Consider the following 14,690-nt stretch of genomic DNA (forward strand, 5'->3'; position numbering starts at 1 on the left):
ATTTTGTTGTTGGGGGTGGTGAAATGCAAGCAGAGGCAAGTTAGGCATTTTCCAAATTTCTAACACGCCGAACCGAAAATTTTCACCATCAGTGGCCAAGCTAATGTGCTGTCATCATATGCATCAGTCAGAATACAGCATTTACATGTACATGCATTAGGTACCCTGTTAAGCCAACTTTTCACATACCACCTAATCTTTAGGCAAAGATCTCTCATTGTAAGCCAGTTAGGATGTCAGCCATTTCTATAGGATTCTGTGTAAGGACAGTTTAAATGAGACAACCTTAAGTATAGCATCTCATCACTACGAATTTTTAAAACCCACTCAACATATAATGCATTTTGATGGACTTAGAAAGAATCCAATCCACAGGACAGCATGTAAAACTTGGTACATTCAAACTTCATAAGTTTGTTTCTTCTCTCACCTTCAGCTAAATTTGTAAGTGTTATTATTCTACATATATTCTATTAAAAAAAACAATAAATACATGTTCTGACTAAGCAACTAGTATATTGCACAAGATCTTGTGGATGCCCCTTAAGTACAATGGGCCTCTATTTATTTATTCTACAACAACTCCATACACCATAACAAAAAGATTTTTGAACAACCAAAGCCTATTTTAGGGGAGACATTTTACTAGCACAGAGAACATACTTCCACAAAAAAATTAAAAGCACTTTAATAATAAATATCTTTTTAAAAAGTTTACAAGAATTTGAAATAAAAACTGCACACACATCAATGCCACATCAAAGCTATGGTATTTCATAATGAAGAGACATCAATACTTAAAGCAGGTCTCTATCACAGGGGAGAAGCAACTGCTCCTGTCTTCATTTTACTTTTAAACAGTACAATCACCCTGATATATAAACAGGATTATTACTGTCACGGTCATTCAAAGAGGAGGATTTCAGCATTAAGTATGCTTATTCTTATCATTCACTCACCCTTAGCCTTGAATTTGTCAATTGCACAACCCTTTCATCAACACTTTCTAAGCAATGGCACAATCTTGAATTTTTCCTAGAAGTGACAGCATGAAAACTTGTTTTAGGGATGCAAGAATAACTGCAAAACAGGTAAACCTATAACCAGAAACTCCTTCTTGCCAAGTACAGAATACTTTAGTCGGGGAATTTCTGTGCCTCTCACTGAAAAAAAAAGAATGGCACAATTGTTTCCTTTTTATGAAAAACAATATAAATTAATTTTTACATCATAAACTCTCTAAACCAAAACCTCACCTTAGGACGCTTAAGTCTCTTAAAGGCAAGTCCAAAAGGTCTTAGGCTAAAAATAAATAAATAAAAAGATTGAGTAGATAGATCTGTTTGAGAAGCTTGTGATGTAGGAAGAAACATGACTAATAATACAGATGTTACAACTACTTCACACAAAAGGCCAGTCTAGGGTGCCAACCACTCCCTTACTCCCAAAATGTGCCAGATATACAAATCCAACTTTAGATCACAAGAAAGGCTGGTGGAATTCCTTCTACAGACAAAGACCTTCTCACAGATCCATCATTATGATGTGTACCCACAGCTTTTGCATGGGATTATTTAAGAGCTCTTGACTGCAAGAAGACATAAGGAAGAGTACCCTGATGAATCCATATAAGTGGTTGCCCTACAGAAACCGTTCACCTGAAAAAGGCCTAAATCTGGATGTCACACCCAGTATACAAAGCTTAACAAATGTATTTATGGAATACCAAGTTAACAGCCACTTAAAGGTCTTCTAAAGATATCAGATGCATCACTAATTAGCTCACTGATAGAACACAGTCAAAATAAGGGACTCCACCTCCAACAGCATAACTGTAACCAGTGGTGTTCCACAGGGATTACTTCTGGGACCTCTACTGTTTGGAATCTACTTCTCCGAAGTACAAGCAAAAACGAAAGGTCTGTGGCTGACAGTCTGCTGATGACTGCAAACTGGGACCGGTCATAGAACCTCCAAATGAAGCCAACATCCTACAAGAGGGTCTTACACAAATAAACGATTGGTGCCAAAGTCATGGCCTTAAACTCAATGAAAAAAATATGTATTCTCATCCTTTTCGGTAAGGGCAATGTTCTTGCTAACTACCACATCAATAGCAATACCTTAAGTACACACTCAGTGGTGAGTGACCTAGGCACACAGGTTAACAGCAACCTTACCTTTGACCACCATGTCTCCACAGTGGTAAGAAGGGCATTCGATATTGCTCATCTCATAAGCAAAGGCATTGCCACCAGGAAAAAAAGCAGTTATAACCTCCCTGTACTCTTCCCTCATCAAGCCACCGAGTACAATGCCCGTTTTGGCATGTACCTTTTCAAGCACTTGCAGCAATTTGAGAAACCACAAAGGTTCCTCACAAGGGAAATTCAAGGTCTTCGGCATCTGTCCTATGTGGATCATTTGAAGTCACTGTCACTTTTTCTGTTTCATACAGACTACTCGGAGGCAAACTCTTGTCTTGCATAGAGTATACAACTCCGCACAGCTCCTCGTGGTGTCCTGCAGAGTGATACAGGCAACAGAGAGACCCAAGAGAGATTTTTCCAGATTTAAGTATTTTTTTCTCAGACTGCCTTTTCCCGCCTAAAAAGCGAATTTCTAATGGATCTGTGCTTTAAAAAGTTTAATTGCATTTGCTTTCTGCTTTTTACAGTTTTTGCACTTGTTTTATATCAATTTAAGTTGTTTTTGTATTGTATAACTGTTGTAGGCTACACACTAAAGTATGCCAGCCTGTTTATAGCATTTACAGTGTTTTCTCTGTGTTTTTCTGCTGTTTCTTGAAAAAAAAACAAAAAAAAAAAAAATTCTCTTTTCCCGCCTTTGCTGAACTAGATTAGTCCAGATTTCAGGTTTTGCTGAATTCTGGACTGTGGTATAGTTTCCTGTGTTGCCCATATCCTTACTTGGATAGGAGGAAGCTTCTCTGTTCACCAGTGAGAGTGGGGAGCTTTGAGCAGCCTATCTATTCCCAGAGGAGTGGTCTCAGCCCTGAAACTAGTAGCTTATTGGCCGTTTTGGGTCAATTCCTACCTCTTTCAGTTTCCCTGCTTTAAAACCTGCATTTGAACAATTTTGCGCATAGCGCAGCGCCGCTTAAACAGGTTTAAACTATTCCAGGCTCCACAAAGTCTGTCCTTCACTTTTTCCCTTAGAACTGTTCCAAATCTTAAAGTAAGCACTCTATTTTCATTCTAAAGTCCTGCACTTGCTCGTATAAGTAGTCTTATAAGTAAGCACTAATAAACTAAAGCACTACACCCTCTTATACTTCCTTTAAGTACTTGGCTCCCTATTGGTCCTTTTTGATCAGTCAAAAAGTAGTTCCTTATACTATTCTGGCATGTCCAAAAGTCAAGTTTCGGGTTTACTCACCAGTCCAGCTGGTGAATCTGGGAATCTTGAGGCAATGTTACAACTGCCTTATGTACACAGACCATCCTCTCCTCCTCCCAACAAGCTCAAATATATGTGAGAGATGCAACTATATAGTCAAACTGGAGGCTGAGCTCTCTCAAACCAGTACTGACGCAGTAAGTCAGGAGGAGAAGGTAACCACACACACCACAAATTCAGTCTCACATAGACCTATCGCAACAGCAAACCAAACAGAAACACACAAAAACATACTCTGAGGCTCTAAATAAAAATCTGCCCAAGCAGCAGAGACCTCCAAAGCAGACATCCAAGCAACCGCTACCCCACAACAGTACCCACGTATCACATAGTTCACAAAGTCAGTGTGCCACACAATCACAGCCCTTAAGGCTAAACACACCTAATACACTTGTAATAGGTGACTCTATGTCAGACACACTGACGTCCCACTCACCAGGCTGAACAAGGAGAAGGTCACTGTAAGCTGCCTGTCGGGTGCCAGGATCCGCCACATAACACAAGCACTCAGGTCACTCTAAAGCAAGTACAAATATGACTCCGTCATTGTCCATGCTGGTGTGAATGACCTGAGATGTACCTCCCTGGACTACATGAAGAGACAGAGGAGCTCTCTGATCATGTAGCCCACGCCGGCATGAGCTTGACCTTGAGTAGCATCTTACCCTCACCAAGAATGATGCCACAGTATAAAGACAAAATGATCAATTTTAACAATTGGCTAAAGTATTGGTGTCATTCAAAGGGGATCCAGTGTCAGTCAGCCTGGGATGACATGCTCAACAAGCCACGTTGCTTCGCTAGGGACGGCTTGCACCTGTCACCCCTGGGCTTTCAAATACTGGCTAAGGCTCTTGCCACCCCCATAGTGCCTTTTTTAGGCAAGGCTCAAAAGACAAACCCACCTCCATAGACAACACAATGAAAAATAAACTAAGGGTAATGCTGCTCAACGCCAGAAGTCTAACCTCAAGATGCACGCACTCGAGGCTCACCTCAGTATGGAGAATACTGATATCTGTGCAGTAACAGAAACCTGGTTCAAGGCTCCCGAGAGCACCCCAGCACTACCAGGTTATACCTCATACCATGCTTTTCGGCCCCAAAACTCGGACCGAACCACAAAAGGAGGGCGAGTATCCATATTCAAAGATACCCACACCTCCAGGTTAGTGGCACTGCACGAAGCATCAGAGACCATCCTTGTGCAACTAACAGTGGGCAAAACTGCCTTTCAATTTGTAGCCTGCTACAGACCACCCTCCCAAACTCAGAAACCCCACTCAGCTTTCCTGAGAACACTGGAGAATATGAAGATCTCTCCAAACATCATTATATTGGGTGACTTCAACTACCTAAACATAGACTGGGAGCACTACTCAAGCCCAAACACCCTCGCCCAACGGTTCCTATAATTTATTAACTCAAATGCTATGGAACAACTGGTCACCACTCCCACAAGAGGGGAAAACATATTGGACCTGATCATCACCAACATGGGGACTCTATGTTCCATACCAGAGGTATACCCCTCATTGGTAAGATCTGACCATAAATTAATCTCACTGGACATCCATATCCCATCCCCACCCCCAGCCAAGGAAACCACGGTGAAGAACTTCTCAAAAGCAAACTTCACACATCTCAAAACCGAGGTGGAATCCTTCAAAGCCCCCGGGCCAGTGGAAAATACTGCCCAAACGGCAGAATCCTTTACAAACGCATTCTATGGACACCTACAGGAATGCATGGATTGTGCTATCCCAAATAAAACCAAGACTCACTCCTCCAAAGGCAGGAGACCTGTCTGGTGGACCCCAGCCATAAATAAGCTATACAACAGAAGGAGGAAGCTACTACATGATAGAGCAAAATCCCAAAAAGGGAAGGCATCTCTGATCAGTACCAGCAAGAAACTATGATCCCTCATAAAATCATCTAAGGCCAGCTTCGAAAGAAAAATTGCACAAGACGCTAAAGATAAATCACAAGGCTTTCTTTAGTTATGTCAGGAACCTGGGTGGCAACTCCCAGATATGCTCGGAGTTAGTGCAAAATGACAAAAAATACACTGAACCCACAGACATTGTCAACATCCTGGCAGACAGATTCAGTGCAAACTCCCCCCCCCCCCCCAATAGAGCAAATGTCTATCCCAACAGAGTGTAGCCTCCCTGACATCACAGATGCACAGGTGAGAGCTGCCCTCTCCAAAGCAAAAAACACAGCATCAATGGGACCGGACTGTGTCCCAGGCTGCGTCTTCCATGAGCTCCAAGAAGAACTGAACCCTCACATAAAGTCACTGTTCAGTCTCAGCCTTACTACAGGATATGTACCCAAGGAATGGCATACAGCAACAGTGGTCCCACGCCACAAAGGTGGTGCCACAACGGACCCGGAAACTATCGCCCTATAAGCCCGACTAGCCTGGTCTGCAAAGCTATGGAGCGTATCATCATGGAACTCATAAAAAAATACACTGGGAACCTCCAAACACTGGACCCTACCCAGTTCGGTTTTGTTAAAGGCAGATCTTCACTCTTGAACCTGGTTGACTTCTTTGAAACAGTCACCAAGGCCACAGATGAAGGGAAGGTAGTCCACACAGCCTACCTGGACCTCACAAAAGCCTTAGACACAATACCCCACTCGGGCATCACAAATAAGCTCACCAGCTTAAATATCAACCCCTATGTCACAAGATGGGTTGCAAACTGGCTCAGGGATAGAACCCACATGGTCAGAATTGCAGGTGCCATGTCAGACTCTAAACCAGTTACAAGTGGCATCCCACAAGGCTCAGTCCTGGGACCTCTCTTGTTTGGTATATATTTCTCTGAGGTACAGGCTAACACGGGAGGACTATGGCTGACCAAGTTCACAGATGACTGCAAACTGGGTGCCATAATCGACTTGCCGACTGACACAAGCATCCTCCAAAAGGGTCTCACAGAGACGGATAACTGGTGCCAGAGCCATGGCCTAAAGCTAAATGCCAAAAAGTGCATAGTCATCCCCTTTGGGAAAAACAAAGTGCCCACAAATTACCACATAGGTGGTAATCCATTAAGTATGGAAGAAGTAATTATAGATTTGGGGACCCAAGTAGATAGCAATCTCTCCTTTGACAATCACGTTGCCAAAGTGGTTAGAAAGACCTTCTATATAGCCCACCTTATCACGAAAGGGTTCACATCTAGATCAAGAGAGGTCATTGTGCTCCTCTACTCATCACTCATCATGCCCATAATTTAATACAATGCCCCATTTGGGATGTACCTTACCCGACACCTGCAGCAACTGGAAAGACCCCAAAAGTACCTCACCAAGTAGATCAAGAGACTCAAACAGATGCCCTACCCAGTTAGGCTAAAGAACCTCCAGCTCTACTCGGTTGCTTACCACATTACTCAGAGGCGATCTGTGCCTGACGTATAAAGCCATGTTCAACCCACGGACATGCTCCACCTCAGGAAATCCAAATCCCTTAGAGCTACACGCTCCAGAGACTTGAACCTCAGCACAGAAATAAATAGGACATGCTGGAGGGACAGATTCATATCCCAGAGGCTCCCCTCACTCTGGAACAAAATCCCAATCCATGTTAGGCAGAGCCCCTCAATGGCCCTCTTCAACAGAAATCTTGACGAGTGGATGGGAGATTGTAGGTTTACTCCTGGGATCTCTTCTGTGTCCCTACTAGACAGATGCACAGTAAACTAACCTCAAAAGGGCCATCTTCTGTGATCTACTATATAGAGGCACAGTCAACTAGTCTAAAAGGGTGGCGAAAGCCAAACACACTCTGGCTAGGCTTATAAATGCCCTAGGGCAGATAGACTAGTATCAACCTATGAACCTATAAGGCAATCTCTGACCCTGCGTTATTGGAAATGTGGAAATGCTGCATCTCCATAAGTCAAATGGTACATGGGTTACTCATTCTAAAGACCTTAACCTGGTATGTGACATTAATAGAACTTGCTGGAGGTGCAGATTGGTCTCCCAGAGGTTACCACACTTTGGAACAGACTCCCATTTCATGTAAAACAGAGCACCTCATTGGCCCTCTTTAAATGCAATCTGGATGATTGGATGGGTAACTATAAATTCACTCTGGGGGTTCTACCTGTGTCCCCCTTGGACAGAGACAATAGGTGCTGATCGTGGAAATAAGGGTAGAACTTGGCTAGGCTTGTAAGGACCCTAGGTCCATTAGTCTAGTAACTTCCTATGATCTTATGATAAAGATGAATTATGGGAGAAAGCCATGAATGTACATACAACTTGAAAAGAATATTATGCGGTATATGAATGCAAAACTTTGCCAAACTTCTCATAACAAAAATAATATAACTGGATCACAGTCTGTAAACTAAATATTTTGCATGGACTGTGTTAGCAAAAGACAGTAAAAACTTATCAAATTTTCAAACGTTTTGTGTTTATCCTACACAGTACCCAAATTGTCTGCATACAGCCATATTATACAGGAGATGCTTTCTTTGACTGCCTTATCGTGGGATAAGGATGGTAAATGAATAAACTGGTCAGGATTGATTTCTACAGCTACCCGACTTGAAAGAATGGTTGGAACACAAGGTAATTATATCCTTATGGAAAACCAGAGACGGATAATATAAGCACACAGATTGACACATCAATACTCTCCTGGCAGAGGTTAATTATGTTAATGCAGTACGCTAAAGAATAAGCTTTCTGAAGACCAGATAAATGCTACATGGTGAGAACGGATCTATAACCAAAGGTTAAAAAATTAAATAAACATTCTTCGCAGAGAGGTCTTGCAATTCTAGAGAGTCACTAGTGACCTAGAATCCTGACTTGTATGGAAACTTAAGACAAACACCAAATGAAGTTTAAATGGGAGAACAGCAGAGGTCTTATGTATGGATGAAAAGGGATCTGCATCCTTATTAGCAGGCCAAACAAAAAGCATTTTTATTTGTCTTGACAAGTTTTCTGCATAGAAGGTCTCCAGTTAAATGTAATTAGTAAATTCTCAGTAAGGGGTGGCCTAACTCTAGCAACTACTGGGGATGCTGCAAAATCCACCAGCTTGAGGCAGTAAAAATCTGGATAATATTTTCTGGAGGACTGATTCAACAGGAGTTTACGACAAGAAAGTCCAAAGACAGTGGGTAGTAGGACCCCCTAAATATGACAGCTCATATCTGTCTATTCCAACCACCAGTAATCAGAATCACTGAAGCACACAGTTAGCTGGCTTTGATAAGGAGTTTTGACATTTAATGGCAATGGAAAGAAAGTTTATTGAAGACCAAATGCCAAAGCTTATTCACTGTGTATGGAAGGATTAACACTTCAAATCTATGAGAGGCAAAAAATGTCAAACTGGACATCACTACCTCGAGTACCATTTTTTCCATGGACGTACTGAGACCCATCTGTGGGATATCAGCTTGTTCCTGCTTAATCTACAGTATAGATGGACTCTACTAGAGTGTAGACTGCTGTTACAAACCTGTGTCTTTATGACTACCATGCATATGGGATAGGTAAGACTACCATGCATATGGGATGGGCACACCCCACCCACTTGTTTTTAGATGGACAATACAACTCAAAGTGGTGTATGTAAAAGGAGGTGATAAGAAGCTAGGATGCCTCCTGGGACCAAAGCCCTTGTACCACATGGTCAGTGCAATAGCGTATGTGTTACACTTTAACAAATACTTTGTGAGGTAAGAATAAATAACAGATAAAATGGCCTTTGGAAAAAAATGAATTTATTTTCAGGTCCTTTTCCAGTATACACTCCTCACTTTACTTCACCACAGTTTATTAGTGCATCATATTTCCTGTCTTACAAAACCTCAGCTATGTAATCAATTGGTCCTGCCAGGAAAACTGTTATTTTCTAGTTTAATGTATACCTTATCTTTTTAACATCAGTTTCACTACAAATTAGACTAGACATTTAAGAACCCTGAGTATATACAGAACAAAGGACCCCTAGAAGTGTACCCAGTAAAACAAACAACTTGAAATGCACCCTTGGCACTCATACAACTATCTAGGAACAATAATAGCGTCAAGTGAACGGTCTTACTTCATACAGACCTTTACATAAAAGTGTTTTAATATGCCTAGGACTAAGCAAAACACAGTGCTGTTTATGGCCCAAGGAGAGGGAAAGAATGCAACTATAAATAACAACAAAGCTGTGGATCCTTACAGCATAACTAGCTTTATGACTCCAGTGAGGGTAAATAAGAAAGGATAAATACACATACATTCCAGTGTGCCTTTTTCCCTTAGCAAGAAACTTTCAGATGTGATGGGTGAAATGATTAACAGCTAGGGAGGCAGATTCCTTAAAAATAGTCAAACAATTTTGTCCAACCACAACATGGTGTGTAGTGAGGAAGCCGACTAGAACAGAAATGTCTCGGAGGGGAAGAACTACCAAGTCCTGATCAAGTCTCCAGCTAATGACAGAATGGGATGGGTATCTTCAGTCAGTGAGGCTGGAAGTAGGGAAAAAGAAATCCTAACAGCTGCTAAATCTGACTGAGAAATGTAGCCATCTAGGAAGGTAAGATTCCATTCCCCATCAAGCCAATAATGCCCTGTGGCAGGGGTGTCCAATGGGCATACAGACATTCTGCTGCCACACAGGCATGTTCATTTATTTATTATTTGTATCTGTTAAACTGCGTAGAGCACTGATCATTAAGTGACCAGCTCAGAATCCCGCAGTAAGTAAATGGAGCCTGAAAAAAAAAAATCAAATCCAGGACTATGGGAAGCATCTCATTAGCAACACCTAACCTTAATCTCCTGCACTAACTGTCAGACTCTTATATCTTACTACTCAAGATGCTCCCTACTACCTGCAACTAGTGCCATTCACAATACCAGTCTTCACTGAGAATAGTGCCGCATGGATAAATCCAAACGTTTCCCATTACTGCAGTCCCTCAAACGCAAAACAGCCAAGCATAATAGTTGCTCTCTTCCGCATGCCAAGCTCCTCCAATGCCTGGACTACTAAAGGAGCCAAGTCATCTGCATTGCAGCCAGGACTTTATCCACTACACCATGAAGCTGGCCCCTACTGATATAAATACCAGTCACCTAAAAAATACAAAATTAATAATAAATGGCAGAACAGGACAGTCTGATAAACTGAAAGATCCGATTCATGATCCAAATACTAATTTAAATGAAAACTGACAAACTAGCTTCTTAATATCTTCCACAGTGAGCAGTACACATCTTTCAAGAGAACTACTAAAAAACATTTATTTAGTATGTCCAGAAGTGTACTTATGTAAATGTGCAACCATGGCCAAAGCTGAATCTGCCTTAACATAGCCCCTCCATTCTACTTACCCATTCCCTTTTATTTTCTTCCTTCAGGCCCCAATGTTTCAAAGTTACTATCTACCACTGTTTAAGTCCTATTATTCTGTGAACTGTACAAGGCAACCTTACAAACATTTAAAAATAATTACTGGTTAATTTTTGCCTTTTATCCTCATTCTGGAGGTAGGAAATTGACGGCTATGGCTTACAGAATAAGTAAGGCATTTGTAGATAAATGGATGTCAGCAAATTGGTAAGTGATAGGATTACACCTCAAAATAAACTCTTGTAATGGCTGTGCATGTATCAAATGAAAATGAGTTGAAGTGGTCGGGGGATGAAATGGAACGAAGTTAATAATATGATGGTGCTAGCACGGCAAGCCATAGACACAGACAAACAAGGTGATTGCTGAGGGCATCATTATGTCTTTTACTTATTTGTAGGTAAAACAGATGCCTGTGAAAGTTCCCCATAATACTGGACACCTGACCATGCAATTTGAGGGCTTTCTGCACCATCACATCCATGACTGAGTCAACCAGAGAACTTAGAGGAGGAGAAAGCCAACAAATTTTAAATATACCTGGAGTGGTGTGCCAAGCCAGAAGACTCACCAGAAGAATTAAGATTGGGGGAAGAGAATGTGATGGCTGAGGTGGGGAACAAAAAATCAGTAATAGTAGCAGAAGCAGATATAGAGAGAAGTCTGTAGCTGGTTGCACTGTGAGGAGCAAGTACAGCTGTGTCTGTCACATTGTGGTAGGGGAAAGGGATAAGGATGTGCATATATACAACTGACAGCAACAACTCAAAATAAAATACTGTGGTCAATTGTGACTTCACTTTTGTCCCAGCCAAATATCAAAAGTGTCTATATAAGGTGGCTTTCTTTTTGGAATCAGGGGTGAGGAGGCATGCTGTACATATGCCTGGCAACAACAACTTGTAATATATGATTGTGGACATTTGTTCTTTCACTTTCATCACAATCTAACACAAGAGAGGTACATGGAAAATCACCACATCTACCATCTGTCCCTGATTTTGGCTTGCATTTTTGTCCTGTCTCTTGTAAATTGTTGACTGTTATTATTGACAAACTGTAATCCTCAGTGAGCTACCAACAATCAGAGTTTCTTACTTCTTTTTCTTCAAAAATGAATGTTGATGCAATACACAGTACTCTTAACTTTTTAGGTGAATTAGAGTAACATTTAAGATTGTTCCTGACTGAAGACCTTTACAGCCAGTACGTTTGGCCTTCTCCATGCAAATATGACTGGCATTTTTTGGGGAGGAGGAGAAAAGCAGGTATTATTCCCAGAAATGATTTATGTATTCTTCCAACCATCTGCTTTCTGGTTTTATTGAGGACTATTATTCACAAGCTTTGGTCATTAAACTTTGGACAAAACATACTCATCGTTGAGAGAAAAAATAAGGTGGGATTTCTTTCCTTATTCATAATTTCTGTGCAGGCCCTCACTGAATGAAAATACCGGGGAAAAAAAGCTTGAAAAAGGCATCTCAGAATTTCTAGACCTCCACGGCTTCTGGAGGAATTCACAAACAAATACATGAAACAGAACTAATTCACAAACCCAATGAAATTATAGGAGGTGCAGAGTTCAGCAGACAAATGAAACAATGACCAATTATTATTAAGGGAGAAGAACAACAAGTGTGGATTCATTTTAGTAATAAATATGACAGGTAAGCAGCAGGTGAGAACAGAGGATGAAAGTAAAAGTGATGTGATGTTAGGTGATGTGCCCAGTGGAAAATACTCGCTCTAAGATTTTTGATTTGAGTTGTATTCTGAAAGTGGAGGAAGAGATTTATTTTAGGTGAGGGAGGGGAAGAGATTGACAGAAATTGTGCACCAGAATGCTGAAGGGTGGTTTGGGGACTTTGAAGTGAGCCAACTGGGAGAAGTTGCAGAGGTTGTATGGGGGATGTTACAGAGAGTTTGGCAGCAAGAGGTAGGAAGGCACCTGGTTGAAGTAGTTTGAAAGGAAGAGGTGCTGGGAGGTATCTTGCTTTGGAGAGGGTAGTGCAGTGGTCTTCCTGAGGTGGAGAGCTGAATTCATTTCCAATGGACGGTTGAGTAGATGACTTCTAAAAACCACATTGGGGTATAGACGTCTGTGAACTGTGTGTTATGTATCTGACAGAAAAGTCCAAAGGATCTGTTGCTGTTTGTATTTGAGCTAAGGATAGTTGTGTGTTTGTTTAAAGTTAGTTTCACCAATGTATTATGAAACTGGCCATTACGAAATAGTGTATTCCACATTTCGCCAGTTACTGGCACAATGCTGTTGACTGTGTTCCACTGTCCACACTGGCACCTTAACAAGTTAAGATGCATGAAAGTACATATTTATTACAGAATTAACAACACATAACCTTAATCGTTTGTTTGGTCCTTTAAATGTAAGAGGTCATGGTTCTGAAACCCTTAAATCGATTATCTTTCCTTTGTAAGGTCAAAACATTTTCAGAACACAACTGCGAACAACAGCAATATAGCACGTCAGAGATCAAACACTTGAAATTGCAATCATAGAATAGTTTCAATTCACGAAAAAAGTTGACGTTACCTGAAATACACGTTTTTCTGAAAAACAGCCGAAGAACTCCTTCCACTCAGACTGAACCTCCGTAAATGGTATTTATGGGAACTGTCTACCCACCTGTAACCTCACAAAGTCCAAATACTTATGTTGGCAGGCTGCTGTGCTCTTTCCAGTATGTTTACAATCTAATACAGAACGGCAGCACCTGCCGTCTATGTTCTTGAACAACACCTTAATGCTGTGGAACTCGAAATAAGTACATGGCATGGCCAACGTTATCCATTATATGTACCTCGTAAATTCTACGCAAGATTTGTAAACTTGGCACCGCCCACAGTAAATGCCACAAATCGAGCATAAACAAATAGCAAACAAATTTAATTAAAGATAGGTATAAACACAGCAACCATAGGCAAGTATAATAGAGATGTGGGAAGGTGCTAGACAGGCTTCAGAGCTGCATTCTTCCTTCTGTCAGTTTAGGGACCGAATTCTTCAGCAGCGCCTGTCGCACGTGAACTACGTTTGTAGTGTATACACATGCAGCCGGAGTACAGTACAGTGCAGTGGCGGTATATTCTCTGTGAGTACTCTGAAAGAGTTTAGATTGTGTATGGTGGTGTCTATGGTGGTGTTTTATTTCAAGTATTCCAAATGGTATTCCAGAGCTGGGTAAATTCTTTGATTTTCAGCAAAGCTATGTCTATGTAAAACGGCAGGAGGTTTTTTAAATATATCTATGATTAAGTGGTGCATTATGCTAAAAGCTTGGATTGTGTTTATAGATTTGAACTTAGAGATCAGTTTCCTAACAACATGTTGTCATTTGCTTAAAGCAGTGGTGTTGGTGGTGTTGTTTTGATTGTGTTATAGCAAAGAGTTTAATAGAAGCATCACGCACGGGCTCATTTAACTCGTCTGCTACTTTTGCACAAGTATGTTGTAGACCACAGCACTTGCAGCCTTCCCAGTTCCGGGTAGTAGAGGCGTGTGTGTACACGTGTGTGATATCGGAAGGTTAACATTTGATCTAGCTGCCTTCTTGTCCTGGAATGAGCAGGGTATCTTGTTGTTATTCATACTTCTCTTACTAGTCTACTCCCTTTTTGCACACACGCTTAACAAGTCCGGTATCATTCTTGTATGTATTCAGTATTCGTTAACCAGGTAGGTGGACAGGTAGGTGGACTGGTCTAAAGATCCATTTCAGCCGGGACCAGGGCCAGTCAGGCAAGAAACAAAGTACAAATACAAAGGAAATTATTACACAGAAGTATACATAACAGATCAATACATGCATACACATAGGATTACAGTAAATGTTACTAAGTTGTG

General features: G+C 41.2%; 2 protein-coding genes across 3 annotated transcripts in view; one reads left to right on the forward strand and one right to left on the reverse strand.

Moving 5' to 3' along the window:
* The window catches only part of ANKRD49 (ankyrin repeat domain 49), a 97,383-nt gene extending 83,586 nt beyond the window's left edge, over positions 1–13,797 (reverse strand). Inside the window, exon 1 of one of the 2 annotated variants that reach the window (XM_044072644.1) lies at positions 13,473–13,797. In XM_044072644.1, coding sequence (XP_043928579.1) covers positions 13,473–13,622 — 150 coding nt within the window. In that variant the 5' untranslated portion in view covers positions 13,623–13,797. Of the gene's footprint in view, positions 1–13,379 lie in introns of both variants that reach the window. The other variant, XM_044072645.1, reaches the window with a different exon arrangement.
* An 80-nt stretch (positions 13,798–13,877) lies between these two features.
* MRE11 (MRE11 homolog, double strand break repair nuclease) overlaps positions 13,878–14,690 on the forward strand; it is a 1,653,959-nt gene continuing 1,653,146 nt past the window's right edge. Inside the window, exon 1 of the mRNA XM_044072642.1 lies at positions 13,878–13,938. The gene's annotated coding sequence lies outside the window, so the exon portion shown is untranslated. The remainder of the gene's footprint in view (positions 13,939–14,690) is intronic.

This window comes from Protopterus annectens, chromosome 5.part0, assembly GCF_019279795.1.
Source record: "Protopterus annectens isolate FY-2018-M chromosome 5.part0, PAN1.0, whole genome shotgun sequence".
Lineage (NCBI taxonomy): Eukaryota > Metazoa > Chordata > Ceratodontiformes > Protopteridae > Protopterus > Protopterus annectens.